The sequence below is a fragment of the Micromesistius poutassou genome (genome assembly GCF_964030765.1).
Source record: "Micromesistius poutassou genome assembly, chromosome: 14".
Taxonomy (NCBI): Eukaryota; Metazoa; Chordata; class Actinopteri; order Gadiformes; family Gadidae; genus Micromesistius; species Micromesistius poutassou.
The window spans coordinates 12,399,877-12,416,913 of NC_140284.1; the positions used below are offsets into that span (position 1 = coordinate 12,399,877).

The 17,037-nt window shown below is 42.2% G+C and overlaps 1 protein-coding gene across 5 annotated transcripts in view; it reads right to left on the reverse strand.

The window, feature by feature from the left end:
* LOC311358382 (titin-like) overlaps positions 1–17,037 on the reverse strand; it is a 150,724-nt gene that overhangs the window by 115,435 nt on the left and 18,252 nt on the right. For 4 of the 5 annotated variants that reach the window (XM_084478402.1, XM_084478401.1, XM_084478400.1 and 1 more), the window contains exons 3-6: positions 1,623–1,739; positions 1,229–1,511; positions 779–962; positions 504–584 (exon numbers count right to left, since the gene is read on the reverse strand). In XM_084478402.1, coding sequence (XP_084334528.1) covers positions 504–584; positions 779–962; positions 1,229–1,511; positions 1,623–1,739 — 665 coding nt within the window. Of the gene's footprint in view, positions 1–503; positions 585–778; positions 963–1,228; positions 1,512–1,622; positions 1,740–2,807; positions 2,899–17,037 lie in introns of those variants that run through there. The other variant, XM_084478403.1, reaches the window with a different exon arrangement.

Sequence of the window (17,037 nt, forward strand, 5' to 3'; positions counted from 1 at the left end):
TCAGTCCTTGAAACATGCCAGCCATTTTAAAAGCACTACATAGAAGACAATTGATAAATTAACCTGAACCAAAACACATAGTAACCAGAACAGTTCAGAGCCAGAAGAGCCTGGTATATCTGATGTTTGTATGAGACTGGTATATCTGATGTTTGTATGAGATTGGTGTATCTGTTTTTGTATGAGACTGGTCTATCTGATGTTTGTATAAGACTGGTGTATCTGATGTTTGTATGAGACTGGTATATCTGATGTTTGTATGAGACTAGTGTATCTGATATTTGTATGAGACTAGTGTATCTGATGTTTGTATGAGACTGGTATATCTGATGTTTGTATGAGACTAGTGTATCTGATGTTTGTATGAGACTGGTATATCTGATGTTTGTATGAGACTAGTGTATCTGATGTTTATATGAGATTGGTGCATCTGATGTTTGTATGAGACTGGTGTATTTTATGTTCTATGGGACTGATGAGACGGAGGAGATGACCACCGGTACCTCTGAGCCAACACGGCCCTCGAGCTGCTGGATGAGTCTAGCCATGTCCTCCTCGTCCACTCGGCCACCACGCTCCACTTCCTGTAGGACAGGAGATACACCTTTCAGATTCAGGTCTGCTCCTTCACTGTAGTTTGTTGTCCATCAAACCAGGGACAAACCTCTACAACATTAATGTGTTCCTTCCTAATGCGGCATTATAAGTGATTTTTTTTTCACAGGTCTGTTTGAAGTTTGCCTGTCAAACAGACCTGTGATCTCAGTTTATTACGCACCACTTTTCCTGTCTCATCCTCTTTCTCTTTCTTCAAGAAAGAAATAGCCTCAAGAATTGCTCGGTAGTCGTGGATGTCATGGTCGAGAAGAATCTTCTCATAGTCTTTGGGGTCTTGACCTCTCAGTAGCTCAACGATATCAACCTCTCCCTCCTTCTTTGGACTCTTCGTCTTGGATGGAGTCCTATGGAGACAAACAGACTCATTCATATTGTCTCATGTAGCGGCCCATGTGATGGGCCTGCACCTGAGGCTGGACCATGAGGCCACACTTCACTGAGTGCAGAAACCCAGCCTGCCCATGAGACGCATGACAAGAAACAGCACTAGAGGAGGTAGAGATTGAGGACAATACTGTCTCCACACCTCCACAAGTCATCCACTGTACATGGCTGTAATGAAACCTGATGAAACATGGCTGCATAAATCTTTGTGTTTATGAACACCTACTTCTTGAGCTTGGCCCTAAAGTCCCCAACTCCTTCTGTCTCCTCCTTCTTGTTGACCTCCATGTCTGTACTGCATTCAATCTCTCCATGTTTGCTGGAGGCCACACATCTGTACTGGCCAGAGTCAGACTTGGTCACTTCTCTGATCTCCAGCTTGGCCTCCTGCCCTTTGTGCTCCACAGAGATACGACCACCAGGGGTGATCTGCCTCCACTTCCCCTTCATCCATTTCACATTGGGAATGGGATCACCTCCAACCTTGGCGATAAAGGTAGCAGTGCCCTCTGCAACACACAGACAACAAACAATAGTCTCAAAACCTTCATCACGTTTATTGACAGGTGTTGTCAGATTGTTTGTCAGATTGCTTCTGACAAACATTAGAAAATACTCACTCTCTGCGACAGAGACACTCTTGGGCTCTTCGATGAAGAAGAGGTTGTCCAGACGCTTTGTTGGAGAAGTTCCAGCAGCTGCTGCCGCCTCGCTCGGTGCAGCCTTGGTCCCTTTGTCTGACGGAATATTGTTATCAGTCAATTCTAGCACTGAAGAACCATTTAAATAGGATCACACTGTAATACAAGTTATATTATTATTAAACAAGGAGTACAACCGGTGGTAGTATTAGTAGTGGAGGTTTCACAGTTGAATGCATGGTTAATAGCACTACTAAATATACTTACCCTTGTACTAGACAAGCTGGTTTCTGAGGTAGAATTTGTCAAATGTTAAGTAAAGGTAATTTAGAAAACAGGCTAAGAATATGACTGATGCACTGAAGCAGTAACTAGGTTTAATGGAAAGTACAATCCTTTGACCTGCAAGCAAAAGTAATTATTTATAATAGTCAAATCAATTTTTTTTTTATGAGACTGAAGCCGAATTATTAAAAGCTTAGGTTTGTCCAGATATCAGTACGTACAGATATCAGGGTGGCAATCATGACATTATTTAATCATATTATACCAGGTATTCTCAATGAATCATGTTTGCCAAGATGCAGACAGTCCTATTCTGATGCACAAAATAAGAATGCAGCAGATTAGAAGACAACGCTCCATTCAACGCCTTAAACAGCAGTTTCAATTTCCTGCAGAAAATGTGGTGAGTGCTGTAGTGCAAAGTGAGGATGAAAATATGTTTTAATAAAGCCCCATAGTTAAAAACAAAAAGAAAGTTACAAAGTATGAAGTAGTTTAAGTGGGAATGGGCCCCCATTGCCTTTCATTGTAAAAAATTATATTTTAAAAGTAGAATATCTTAAAAAGTACAATCAAAAACAATCAGAACAGTAGTGCGCGATTCCAAGCTAATATGAAATTTCAAAAGTCGAATGGAGTCTCTAGGTTGTGGAAGGAGTAGGGTCCCAAGATTTTTGAAGAATAAGAAAGAAAGAAAGAAAGAAAGAAAGAAAGAATAAAGTCTAAGAACCACAACAGTTGAGTGCTGCTTGCAGCACTCACCTAATTATCTGGAAATGGTCTCCAACGTGTGGATGTTAAAAGAGCTGGACAAAAAATAAAATGCAAGGTCCATCATAACATATTATCAAAGAAGTACCTGTATTCAACTGGGTTTACCTTTCACAGTGACCTTGGACTTGCAGAACTCACTGCCCTTAGCATTGCTGGCCTTGCAGAGATAATCTCCTGCTTCAGCCTTGGATGCTTTGCTGATTTCCAGGCTTGCTGTACCATCCACTAAAGTAATCCTGGTGTTCCCACTGGATTTGAGCTCCTTTCTATCCTTCATCCACTGGATCTTCAGTGGAGGAGACCCACAGACGTGGCAGGTAAGGCTTAGCTTGTCACCCTCTTTCACCGTCTCCGCTTTGAGAGGGATGTCAAATACAGGCTTCTTTGCAGCCTCTGAAATATTATTTTACAAAAACTGCATATCAGTGTCAAGGATCCTTTGTACAATATTTTATACAATCCTTTTTTGGTTAAGTAAGTTGAAGGTTTTTTTTTCTTAAATCTTAAAAACCAAAGGCAGATTGAAGAAGGTTACAACAGTAAATAGAGGAGGACAGGAAGTCTTATATTACGTAATAAAGATGATATGAGAGTGAAACCCTATTGTATTCCATTTGAACACATACACACCTGAGATAGTAAGGGAAACCTGGAAGGACTCTTTTCCAGCCTCATTGTTCGCCTCACAAGAATAACGACCCTGGTCAGAGACCAAGGTGTCTTTCACGGAGAGAAGGGCCGTGTTGTTCCTGAAGCTGATGTCATGTTTGTTGGAGCTGTGGATCTGACTACCATCCTTAAACCAGGAGACGCTGATGGGCTGGGAGCCAGACACTCGAGCCTCAATCTTCACCACCTTACCCACTGTGTCCTCCATGGATTCGACAGGCCTCTTGGTGAAGCTCGGAGGAACTTTACTTTCTGTTAGTGAAGGAAAGGTGCATCATTTAACCCCACATCATGAAAGTGATTACACAGAGACTGTATCAACCACAGGGTCAACAGACCATCTCCTACGGAATAAACGGCAGTCAAAGATACATCAAAACAAAAGTAATACACAAGTATGTCCTGCTTGGCCCACCCATTAAAGGATGCCCTCACAGTATTTTTCTTTCTCCAACTTTTCCCACAAGAAGACGGACCAACACACCTTACAGGACCTACTCAAATTTGTCAAAGATCTCTACCACTTCCATTTTAGACTTGCAGTGAATAGTATCTCCACAATAAGTATCAACATCCTCTGAGCTTTCGGCCGTTGGGTCATAGACCACGGACCGGTACCTCATCACAACCGGGCCACAGACATTTAAAAATAATCCACAAAAATTAAATTCAAAATCCTAAAGAATAATAGAAAACAAATAGAATATGTCCCAACATCCATACTTGATCATGACCTTATATGGATCAGAGATCAGGGAACGTAATCAAAGCTCTTTGCTATGGTGGAAAGATTCGTTATACTAGCTTGACCACGCCAGACCAATTCACAAATGAGCATTAGTCTGGAGCCTCTCAGGTTATTTTGGATTATCAACTGACGCAGACCAAAGCGACTCTGTTTTCAATTGGATGGAACTACAATGAATCAGAGAAAGGAACTGTGTGGCACATCAGTGGAGCCATCTTGGTTGTTGATGACAATGTCTCAACAGGGCTCCCATAGGGCACTCCTCAGCACAGTCATTGTATCAAACTGCCCCGTATCAAACCCTCCCCGCATTAGATAAACGGCTGTTCAGACAAGTCTGTCTGAACTGGAGAGGTGCCAGACACACAGTGTTGTAATGATGTCAAATGTGACGTAACCTCGCCTCATTTGCATACGTCGTACTGTTGGTTCTCAGAAAAGTCGCTAGAACTTGCTGGTTTGCTTGATGACGTCATTGGTGACGCCACCACGCATCATTTGCATACAAGGTTTATCTGGGCGAAGAAGAAGGAACTTGTGGGAAACAATGAAAGCAGCAAGAGCAAGGGATTGGCATTGGGAATGGAGAGAGAGAGAGAAGTCGCCAGTCACATGGAAAAGTCACCAGATTCGTCACCAGTCGAATAAGCTTTCAGTCGCCAGAGATGGCCAAAAGTCACTAAATCTAGCCAAATTGGAAACAATGCAGACACATATGAAAGAAAAAATTAAAATATGAGCTTGAAAAATTTTCTGGCTGGCGTTATACATAACGGAGATAACACTGACAAGGAAACAGACTTTGATAGAGATAGAACATTAATTTGAGGGTCAGATTTTGACTTAAATGTGTGATGCTGTTCTAACTGTTTTTGAACTGTGAGACTATTACTGTCATCACACTTGTGTAACTCTTAATTCCACTTTTTTCAATCTGGTCTTACAGTATAATGGTCCCACAGATGCTGTGTTTACTCGATTAGATGAAGCAGGCATATAACTCCCTTCATCCCCTCCAACAAGTACACCGGGTGGGAGAATATTTAACATTTACAAAGCAGGTCAAATAATTAAAAGGTTTAGCAGCCCTGCCAAAGCCCTGCTACACTGAAAGAAAGATTACTTCACTTTGGAGCTCATCTTTTCAGTAATGATTGTTTCATGTTTCTGGTATGGAAGAGACTATTTGAGTTATTATTTTCAAGCATGCTTATGAGGGTTATCAAGCACCATCTGAGGAAATGGAGATAGTTACCGTGAAGGTTAGCAGAGGAGCGGGAAGCTGTTGGCAGGTCAGTGCTTTTGCCTTTTCCTAGACTGACATAAGCGTGACAGACTTCACTTCCAACTTCATTAGAAATTTCACAGGAGTATTTCCCTGCAGCTGCTGGGCGGTCGCTGTAGAGGACCTCCAGAGAGCACGTGGAGTCAGTAGTTAGGACATTATACTGGTATGACGCCCAGATCATCTTGTCGTCTTTCTTCCAGGTGACTTGGACCCTGTTGCTTCCAGTGTACTTGCACACTAGCTTCAGTGGTTTACCCAGTAAAAAGCGAGTGTCCTCCAACTTCTTGATGAAGCGCATGTTTTCTGTGAGAAGCAGTGATGAGAGAAGCAAGGTTAGTAATGTATTAATGAGCAATGTGGCTTTGGTCAGCATTAAACCTGAGACTACTACAGTATGGAATGGCTCCTTCCTGCTCAACACTGCTAACTGTCACAAAGGAAGATGCAAGGACATGCCTAGCATCACCTTCTAAAGTCTAGTCCACACATGGACTAACCCTGTTTTTAGAAGCTTATTAGGGACCTTGCCGAAACCGGCAAGGTCCCTAAGGTCCCTATGGCCCATTATCTTCAATCTGACATAAGGATTAGTCTGTACAATAAAGTACCCATGAGCCATTGAGTTCTAAAAGGGGTGTGTTTTTCACCCCAAAAATAGTAAATTGCACCTATCTACATGAATTGGACTGCTATGATGTTGGACCCCTCTACTAAAGTTGTTCAGAATCAAATTCTGAACAAGATAAAGTCAACATTTTTTCAGATGGGGCGTGTACATGTGTGCTGCCATGTGCGCACATGTTACGTGACGAGGCACGTGACGCGGCCGCAAGCCAGTGCGAGGTCCCGTTCATCACTGTTTGTTCTTGTTCTTAGTTTGGATAAAGAGCAAAAACAAAGTGCGATTTTTCTTTCTAATACTAGGATACGTGTGAACTAGGCCTAAGACAATTATTCAAGGATCTCTACCAGTTCCGTTTTAGATCCATTGAAATGTAACTCCAGAACACATCTTCAACATGGTGAAGGGACATGAATGTCAACAGTTCTTTAAAGCGTTACATTGAAGGAAAGTTTTACCAACTGTTGGGGGTCATGTTTACAGTAATGATTGTTTCATGTTTCCAGTATTGAAGAGACTAGTTGTGTTATTCTCTGGAAGCAGGCTTATGAGGAAGAAATGGAGATAGTGACTGAGGAGGAATGGAAAGCTGTTGGCAGGTTAGTGCCTTTCTCTTTACCTAGACTGACATGCGTGTGACAGACATCACTTCCAGCTTCATTTGAAATTTCACAGGAGTATTTCCCTGCAGCTGCAGGGCGATCGCTATAGAGGACCTCTAGAGAGCAGGTGGAGTCAGTAGTTATAACATTGTACTGGTATGACGCCCAGATCAACTTGTCGTCTTTCTTCCAGGTGACTTGGACCCTCTGGCTTCCAGTGTACTTGCACACTAGTTTCAGAGGTTTGCCGATTATGAAAAAAGTCTCCTCAAACTTCTTGATGAAGCGTGCGGGCTCTGTGAGAACCAGGGAGGAGAGAAGCAAGGTTAGTTAGGTATTAATGAGCAATGAGATGTTAGTCAGCATTAACGCTGAGCCTACTACAGTATGGAATGGCTTGGTCCTATCAGAGACTGATGTACTGTCTCACCAGGAGATTCATGGAGACGCCAGGCATCACCTACAAAGGGTGGTCCACACGTGTACGCTAATTTTTCCTAAAGCTTATTTGATCTTTTAAGTTTTCAGAAATCTTCACGTCACACCGTCTGTATTACAAAATATCTGTCCATAGGGAATGCATGACAATTGGAAGAGTATAAGCATGCCAGGTCAGTAGGGGGAAAGAAGGTGAACCATATGGAGAGTATTGAACCTCTTCTTGAGATACACCATTTCTAAGGTTCAGTGCAGGTTTACATTGAATCGTGGATGGAGAAATGGCCTTAGAAGAATTGGCCTCAATATATCTATGTGCCTCTGCAAGATGAAGTAATGATTAATAATAGGACGTTGCCTTAAATTGCCATGCACAAACTCGAGGCCATGAGGTCAATATTTTCCAAAAGCTCTGTATCACCGATCCCCTCTAACACAAAGAAAACAGAGGTCAAAACTCCTACTACACCGTTAAGGCATTTTCCAAAAGCTCAGAGTTCAGAGACTTAAAACATTGTTTTGGATCCAAGGAAAGGCCAAAACACAATTAAATAGTTTTTTTGTTCAAATACCAGGGTCCTTAGGGGCTAGGCCAAAGACAACTAGTCAAGGATCTCTATCAGTTCCATTTCAAACGTGGAGTGAAGTGTATCTCAACATAATCCTCCAAGTATTAGAAGGGAAACATCTTCTGATCATTGTTCTTCAGACGTTACATTGAAGGAAAGATTCCCTTATTGTTAAAGATTCCATTTACAGTAATGATTGTTTCGTGTTTCAAGGTATTGAAAAGGCTAGTTGTGTTAGTCTCTGTAAGCAGGCTCATGTGGGATATCATGCACCTTCTGAGGAAATGGAAATAGTTACTGAGGAGGTTAGCAGAGGAATGGAAAGCTGTTTGCAGGTTAGTGCTTTTGCCTTTACCTAGACTGACATGAGCGTGACAGACATCACTTCCAGCTTCATTAGAAATTTCACATGAGTATTTCCCAGCAGCTGCTGGGCGGTCGCTGTAGAGGACCTCCAGAGAGCAGGTGGAGTCAGTAGTTAGGACATTATACTGGTATGACGCCCATATCAACTTGTCGTCTTTCTTCCAGGTGACTTGGACCCCCTTGGTTCGAGTGTACTTGCACACTAGTTTCAGAGGTTGACCGACTCTAAAACTAGTGTCTTCCAACTTCTTGATGAAGCAAACGGGCTCTGTGAGAAGCAGTGAGGAGAGAAGCAAGGTTAGTTAGGTATTAATGGGCAATGTGGCATTAGTCAGCATCAACCCTGAGACTACTACAGTATGGAATGGTTTGGTCCTATTGGCGAATGCTGTACTGTCTCATGAGGAGATTTACGGACATGCTAGGCATCACATACTAAGGGTAGTCCACACTCATACGGTTATTATTTAAAGCTTATTTGTTCCGTTCCGTTTTCAGAAATCTTCATGTCCCACCGTCTGACCAACAAAATATTTGTCCATAGGGAATGCGTAACAATTGGAAAAGTACCAATAAGCATGCCAGGTCAGGATGGGTAAACAAGGTGAACCATATGAAGAGTATTGAACTTCTTCCGATGCACCTTTTCTAAGGTTCAGTGCAGGTTTACATTGAATCGTGGATGGAGAAATGGCCTTAGAAGAATTGGCCTCAATATATCTATGTGCCTCTGCAAGACGAAGTAATGATTAATAATACGACGTTGCCTTAAATTGCCATGCACAAACTCGAGGCCATGAGGTCAATATTTTCCAAAAGCTCTGTATCACCGATCCCCTCTAACACAAAGTATTAGAAGGGAAACATCTTCTGATCATTGTTCTTCAGACGTTACATTGAAGGAAAGATTCCCTTATTGTTAAAGATTCCATTTACAGTAATGATTGTTTCATGTTTCAAGGTATTGAAAAGGCTAGTTGTGTTAGTCTCTGTAAGCAGGCTCATGTGGGATATCATGCACCTTCTGAGGAAGCGGAAATAGTTACTGAGGAGGTTAGCAGAGGAATGGAAAGCTGTTTGCAGGTTAGTGCTTTTGCCTTTACCTAGACGGACATAAGCGTGACAGACATCACTTCCAGCTTCATTAGTAATTTCACAGGAGTATTTCCCAGCAGCTGCTGAGCGGTCGCTGTAGAGGACCTCCAGAGAGCAGGTGGAGTCAGTAGTTAGGACATTATACTGGTATGACGCCCATATCAACTTGTCGTCTTTCTTCCAGGTGACTTGGACCCCCTTGGTTCGAGTGTACTTGCACACTAGTTTCAAAGGTTGACCCAGTAAAAAGCGAGTGTCCTCCAGCTTGCTGATGAAGTGAACAGGCTCTGTGAGAAGCAGTGATGAGAGATGCAAGATTAGTTAGGTATTAATGAGCAATGTGGCATTAGTCAACATTAAACCTGAGACTACTACAGTATGGAACGGCTTGGTCCTATCAGAGACTTCTGTACTGTCTCATGAAGAGATTCACAGACTCGCCCAGCATCACCTACTAAGGGTAGTCCACACGCACACGGTTATTTTCTAAAGCTTATTTGTTCTTTTCAGTTTTCAGGAAACTTCACTTCACACCATCTGTATAACAAAATATCTGTCCATAGGGAATGCGCAACAATTGGAAGAGTACCGATAAGCATGCCAGATCAGTAGGGGGAAACAAGGTGAACCATATGGAGAGTATTGAACTGCTTCTTGATATGCACCGTTTCTAAGGTTCAGTGCAGTTTTACACTGAATCGTGGATGTAGATATGACCTTAAAATAATTGGCCTAATTTTTGTATTACATTTTTTACATTCCCCCCTAAGGTTTCAGTTTCGATTCTATCGACTTACAATCTATATGCCTCTGCAAGACGTAGTAATGTTTAATAAAACTAGGTTGCCTTAAATTGCTATGCACAAATTCAAGGCCATGAGGTCAATATTTTCCAAAAGCTCTGTGTCACCGATCCCCTCTAACACAAAGAAAACAGAGGTCAACACCGTTGAAGGCATTTTCCAAAAGCTCAGAGTTCAATGACTTAAAACATTGTTTTGGATCCGTTGAAGACACAGTGAAAATGTTTTTTTGTTCAAATACCGGGATCCTTAGGGGCTAGGCCAAAGACAACTAGTCAAGGATCTCTACCAGTTCCATTTTAAACATGGAGTGAAGTGTATCTCAACAAAATCCTCCAAGTATTGGAAGGGAAACATCTTCTGATCATTGTGCTTCAGACGTTACATGGAAGGAAAGATTCCCTCTCTGATGGAGGTCATGTTTACAGTAGTGATTGTTTCTTGTTTCCAGTATTGAAGAGACTAGTTGCGTTATTCTCTGTAAGCAGGCTTATGAGGGATATCATGCACCTTCTAAGGAAATGGAAATAGTTACTGAGGAGGTTAGCAGAGCAATGGAAAGCTGTGGCAGGTTTGTGCTTTTGCCTTTACCTAGACGGACATGAGCGTGACAGACATCACTTCCAACTTCATTAGAAATTTCACAGGAGTATTTTCCTGCAGCTGCTGGGCGATCGCTGTAGAGGACCTCCAGAGAGCAGGTGGAGTCAGTAGTTAGGACATTATACTGGTATGAAGCCCAGATCATCTTGTCGTCTTTCTTCCAGGTTACTTGGACCCTCTGGCTTCCAGTGTACTTGCACACTAGCTTCAGAGGTTGACCCACTAAAAAGCGAGTGTCCTCCAACTTCTTGATGAAGCGAACAGGCTCTGTGAGAAGCAGTAATGAGGGAAGCAAGTTAGTTAGGTATTAATGAGCAGTGTGGCGTTTGTCAGCATTAACCCTGGGACTACTACAGTATGGAATGGTTCGGTCCTATCAGAGACTGCTATACTGTCTCACTATGAGATTCGAGAACATGCTCAGAATCACCTACCAAGGGTAGTCCACACACACAGTTATTTTTTAAAGCTTATTTGTTCCTTTCAGTTTTCAGAAATCTTCACGTCACACCGTCTATATTACAAAATATCTGTCCATAGGGTATGCACAACAATTGGAAGAGTACCGATAAGCATACCAGGGCAGGAGGGGGAAACAAGGTGAACCATATGGAGAGTATTGAACTTCTTTTTGAGATGCACCATTTCTAAGGTTCAGTGCAGGTTTACATTGAAACTCCAGATGGAGACACGGCCTAAGAAGTATTGGCCTCAGTATATCTATATGCCTCTGCAAGACGTAGTAATGATTAATAATACTTGGATTCCTTAAATTGCCGTGCGCAAACTCGAGGCCATGAGGTAAATATTTTCCAAAAGCTCTGTGTCACCGATCCCCTCTAACACACAGAAAACAGGGGTCAAAACTCCTATAACACCATTGAAGGCATTTTCCAAAAGCTCAGAGTTCATTGACTTAAAACATTGTTTTGGATCAGATGGAAGGCCCAAACACAATTAAATTTGTTTTTGTTCAAATACCGGGATCCTTAGGGGCTAGGCAAAATACAACTAGTCAAGGACTAGTCAAGTATTGGAAGGGAAACTTCTTCTGGCCATTGTGCTTCAGGAGTTATGTTGAAGGAACGATTCCTTAACCGTTACAGAATTTGTTTACAGTAATGACTGTTCCATGTTTCCAGTATTGAAGAGACTAGTTGTATTATTCTCTGTAAGCAGGCTTATGAGGGATATCATGCACCGTCTGAGGAAATGGAGATAGTGACTGAGGAGGTTAGTAGAGGAATGGAAAGCTGTTGGCGGGTCAATGCGTTTCCCTTTACCTAGACGGACATGAGCGTGACAGAAATCACTTCCAGCTGCATTAGTAATTTCACAGGAGTAATTCCCTGCAGCTGCTGGGCGGTCGCTGTAGAGGACCTCCAGAGAGCAGGTGGAGTCAGTAGTTAGGACATTATACTGGTATGAAGCCCAGATCATCTTGCCGTCTTTCTTCCAGGTGACTTGCACCGTCTGGCTTCCAGTGTACTTGCACACTAGCTTCAGAGGTTGACCGACTCTAAAACTAGTGTCCTCCAGCTTCTTGATGAAGCGAACAGGCTCTGTGAGAAGCAGTGATGAGAGAAGCAAGGTTAGTTATAAATTAAAGAGCAATGTGTCGTTAGTCAGCATTAACCCTGAGACTACTACAGTATGGAATGGCTTGATCCTGTCAGAGAGTGCTGTACTGTCTCATGAGGAGATTTACTTTATTAAGTTATACCAGGTAGCCTTGAATTGCTTTGCACTAATTTGATGACGTGAGGTCTACATTTTCCAAAAGCTCAGTTTTACCAGTCCAAACTATTACACAGAAAACAGCATTAAGATTATTTTCTTCACCCTAGAATGACTTTGGCCAAACATTTGGTTTTGGTTTGGAAGAAAGTCCAATACAGAATGAAACAATTTATTTTTCAAATGATTGGATATGCACAAGTAGGTCTAAGACAAATCGTCATGGATCTCTACTGATTCCATCTGAGATGTACAGGGAAGTGTATCTCCACAACTCCACAACAACTTTAAAGTAGTGGAAGGAGATGAACTTCTCATCGTCATCCGTGCTTTAGACATTACATTGAAGGAAAGATCCCCTAACTGTTACAGATTCCGTTTACAGTAGTGATTCTTTCATGTTTCCAGTATTGAAGAGATTGTTTTGTTTGTTTAATTATTCTCTGTAAGGAGGCTTATGATCATTGCATCATGCACCATCTGAGAAAATGGTGGTACTGTCTTAAACATTTTTACACTGCCAAATATGCCCGTCTCATGCACACCTTTTTCCCGGCATGGTCCGCGCGTTTACACTGCCCGAGGTAAATTGCCTGCTTAAGCTAGCACCCCAATTTACCCTCCCGGACCCTACACATATTGGCAGTTTCATTCTGTTGTAAATGCAATTAGACGGCGCCGCAGTTCCAGGGGTGGGACTTGGGTAGAGGTGTTGCTGCGTTGTCTAGATAGAGACAACGCAGTGATATCAACATGATTCTAAATAGAGAGACGGTGAAATCCACAAGCTGCTGATCATGAGAGAGAAGGTGATGCAGTTGCATTAAACGAAGACGGGGAAAGATGGTGCGATCTACGAGAAAGACGCAGAGGAACTGTCCTTACGAGGCTTTTGTCGAGATAAAAAATAAGTCAGTAAAATGGTCAGTAAAATAAAGAATATGTTGGCGTTTTTGCACTTGTAAATAGTTTATCGCATTTGTAGCCCACTCAGATGTATAGGCTACTCATTCTTGCATGAGAGTCTCTTGAATCATAAAAAAATAAAAACATTTGTAGTATGCAAATTATTCTAAAGAGGTCTACTCTACGTGCGTAGCCCCGCCTTCTCCAGTAAACAAAGAAAGCCCAGTCTGTGACGACGGGGGATTTTACCCCCTCGGTTTTACACAGGCAAGACGATAAAATTGCTGGATGTGCCAAGCCGCTTGGCAGTGTTAAAATGCCTTGAGAAGGTTAGCAGAGGAATGGAAAGCTATTGGCAGGTCAGTGTTTTTGTCTTTACCTAGACTGACATGGGCTTGACAGAAATCACTTCCAACTTCATTAGTTATTTCACAGGAGTATTTCCCTGCAGCTGCTGGCCGGTCACTGTAGAGGACCTCCAGAGAGCAGGTGGAGTCAGTAGTTAGGACATTATACTGGTAGGATGCCCAGATCAACTTGTCATCTTTCTTCCAGGTGACTTGGACCCTCTGGCTTCCAGTGTACTTGCACACTAGTTTCAGAGGTTGACCTACTAAAAAGCGAGTGTCCTCCAGCTTCTTGATGAAACGAACAGGCTCTGTGAGAAGCAGTGATGAAAGAAGCAAGGTTAGTTTGGTATTAATGAGTAATGAGGCATTAGTCAGCATTAACCGTGAGACTACTACAGTATGGAATGGCTTTGTCCTATCAGAGACTGCTATACTGTCTCACCGGTGATAGAAGGACAAGCCCAATGTTGCCTTCTAAGGCTAGTCCACATGATACATAGCCTGGAAATCCAGACCCACATCTAGAAAGCTGTAGGGTCTGGTAACGAGTAATGAAAATGGCCCAACTCGAGGGGCGGAATCAAGCATGCATTTGAAAATATCACTGCACGCAATTGGATGACACTACGACCAATCAGAAGAATACAAGGGGTGACGTATCCAGACCATCAGAGCTAACCAATAGATAAGACTTGCTGCATACGATCGGTAAAACAGCAACGCTTTTGGCCCGCCTATATCAGATACACCGATGTGATTGGTTAATGTTCTGGGTTTGGGCAATCGGGGAATGAGTATATTTCTCGTTTCCAGAGTGACTTGCTGAGAAAATTCAAATTGTGCTCTTGCGAGAACTCTGGATTTCCAGGGTACGTGATACCGGTATTTTTTCAAAACTAATTTGTCCGTTTTAGTTTTCAAAAATAGTCATGTCCACACCATCTGTTTTACAATATATCTCTATCCAAGGGGTTCGCTAAAACTATTGGAAGTACTCCAATAAGTTTGCCCGGTCAGTAGGGGACAGGAAGTCTAACTATTTGGTGCGTTTTGAGCATGTTTTTCAGCTGCGCCATGTTCTAAAGTTCGGGGAAGGTGTACATTGAAAATCGGAAGGAGATGTGGACTAAGAAGTATTGGGTTCAGTATATCTATATACCTCTACAAGGGGCACTAATGATTAAGTAATACTAGACTGCTCTGAATTGCCATGGACGAATACGTGGGCATGTGGTCAACATTTTCCAAAAGCTGAGTTTCACCAGTCAACAATAAAAGTCAAATTTCTTTTTAAAACATCTCCACCCTAAAATTACTTTTCCAAAAGCTCAGTTTTCAATGACCGAAAACATTGTTTTAGTTTGGATGAAAGGCATAAGACAGAATTATTATTTTTTTTTATCAAAAACTGGGATACATATGTTGTAGGCTGAAGACAACTAGTCAATGATTTCTTTGAGGTCCATCTTAGATGTGCAGTGAAGTGTATCTCCCAACATCCTCAAAGTAGTGGAAGGACATGAACTTCTGATCGTCGTCGCTTTCGACATTGCAAAGAAGGAAAGATTCCCTAACTGTTGGAGGACATGTTTCCAGCAATGATTGTTTCATGTTTCCAGTATTGAAGTGAATATTTAAGTTAATCTATGTAAGCAGGCTTATGAGGGTTATCAAGCACCATCTGAGGAAAGGAGATAGTTACCAAGAAGTTTAGCAGGAGAATGGAAAGATTTTGCCAGGCCAGTGCTTTTGGCTTCACTTAGACAGACATGAGCGTGACAGACATCACTTCCAGCTGCATTAGTAATTTCACAGGAGTATTTCCCTGCAGCTGCTGGGCGGTCGCTGTAGAGGACCTCCAGAGAGCAGGTGGAGTCAGTAGTTAGGACATTATACTGGTATGACGCCCAGATCAACTTGTCGTCTTTCTTCCAGGTGACTTGGACCCTCTGGCTTCCAGTGTACTTGCACACTAGTTTCAGAGGTTGACCGACTCTAAAACTAGTGTCCTCCAGCTTCTTCATGAAACGAACAGGTTCTGTGAGAAGCAGTGATGAAAGAAGCAAGGTTAGTTAGGTATTAAAGAGCAATGTGATGTTAGTCAGCATTAACCCTGAGTCTACTTCAGTATAGAATGGTTTGGTCCTATCAGAGACTGCTAAGCTGTCTTACTCAGAGAAGCAAGGTTAGCCCTGTCCACGTGTATATGCTTATTTGCTCATTTCATTCTGGAGAATGTTCCTCTCCATACCATCTGTTTAACAAAATATTGCTATCCATAGGAGAATACAAAAACAATTGAAAGTACTCCGATAAGCTTTCCCCGTTAATAGGGGGCAAGAAGTCTAACAGTTTAGAGCGTATTAAGCATGTTTTTCAGCTGCACCAAATTCTAAAGTTCGGTGAAGGTAAGCAGGCTTATGAGGGTTACCATGCACCATCTGAGGAAATGGAAATAGTGACTGAGGAGGTTAGCAGAGGAATGGAAAACTGTTGGCAGGTCAGTGCTTTTGCCTTTACCTAGACTGACATGAGCGTGACAGACATCACTTCCAGTTGCATTAGAAATTTCACAGGAGTATTTCCCTGCAGCTGCTGGGCGGTCGCTGTAGAGGACCTCCAGAGAGCAGGTGGAGTCAGTAGTTAGGACATTATACTGATATGAAGCCCAGATCATCTTGTCGTCTTTCTTCCAGGTGACTTGGACCCTCTGGCTTCCAGTGTACTTGCACACTAGTTTCAGAGGTTGACCTACTAAAAAGCGAGTGTCCTCCAACTTCTTGATAAAGCGAACGGGCTCTGTGAGAAGCAGTGATGAAAGAAGCAAAGTTAGTTAGTTTTTAGAAGCAATGTGGCATTAGTCAGCATTAACCCTGAGACTACTGAAGTGTGGAACGGCTTGGTCCTATCAGACTAATGGACTGGTGTCTTTGTGAGAACCAAGAGAAGCGAGGTCAGCCCTGCATCACAGTCAAAGTCCAAAGGTCAGTGAAGGTGTACTTTGAAAATCCAAGGGAGATGTGGACTAAGGCGTATTGGGTTCAATTTATCTATATGCCTCCGGAAGGTGCAGTAATGATTAAGTCATACTAGGTTGCCATGGACAAAATTTGAGGACATGAGGTCAGCGTTTTCCAAAAGCTGAATTTCACCGGTCCACACTTAAAAATAGTTTAAAACATTTTCATCCATGAAGGACATTTCCTAAAGCTCAGTTTTCAATGACCAAAAAAAAATTGGGATGGATGAAAGGCCAAAAGACTGATTTTTTAAATACTTGGATACATATGTACTAGGTCTATTAGAACTAATAAAGGATTTCTTAAAGTTCCATCTTAGATGTGCAGTGAGGTGTATCTCCACAACCTCCTCAAAGTAGGTGAAGGACATGAACTTCTGATCTTCATTGGTGCTTTAGACATTGAATTGAAGGAAAGATTCCCTAATGTTAAAAAATCTGCTTACAGTAATGATTGATAAAATGCTCCAATATTGAAGAGACTAGTTGTGTTATTCTATGTAAGCAGGCTTATGAGAGT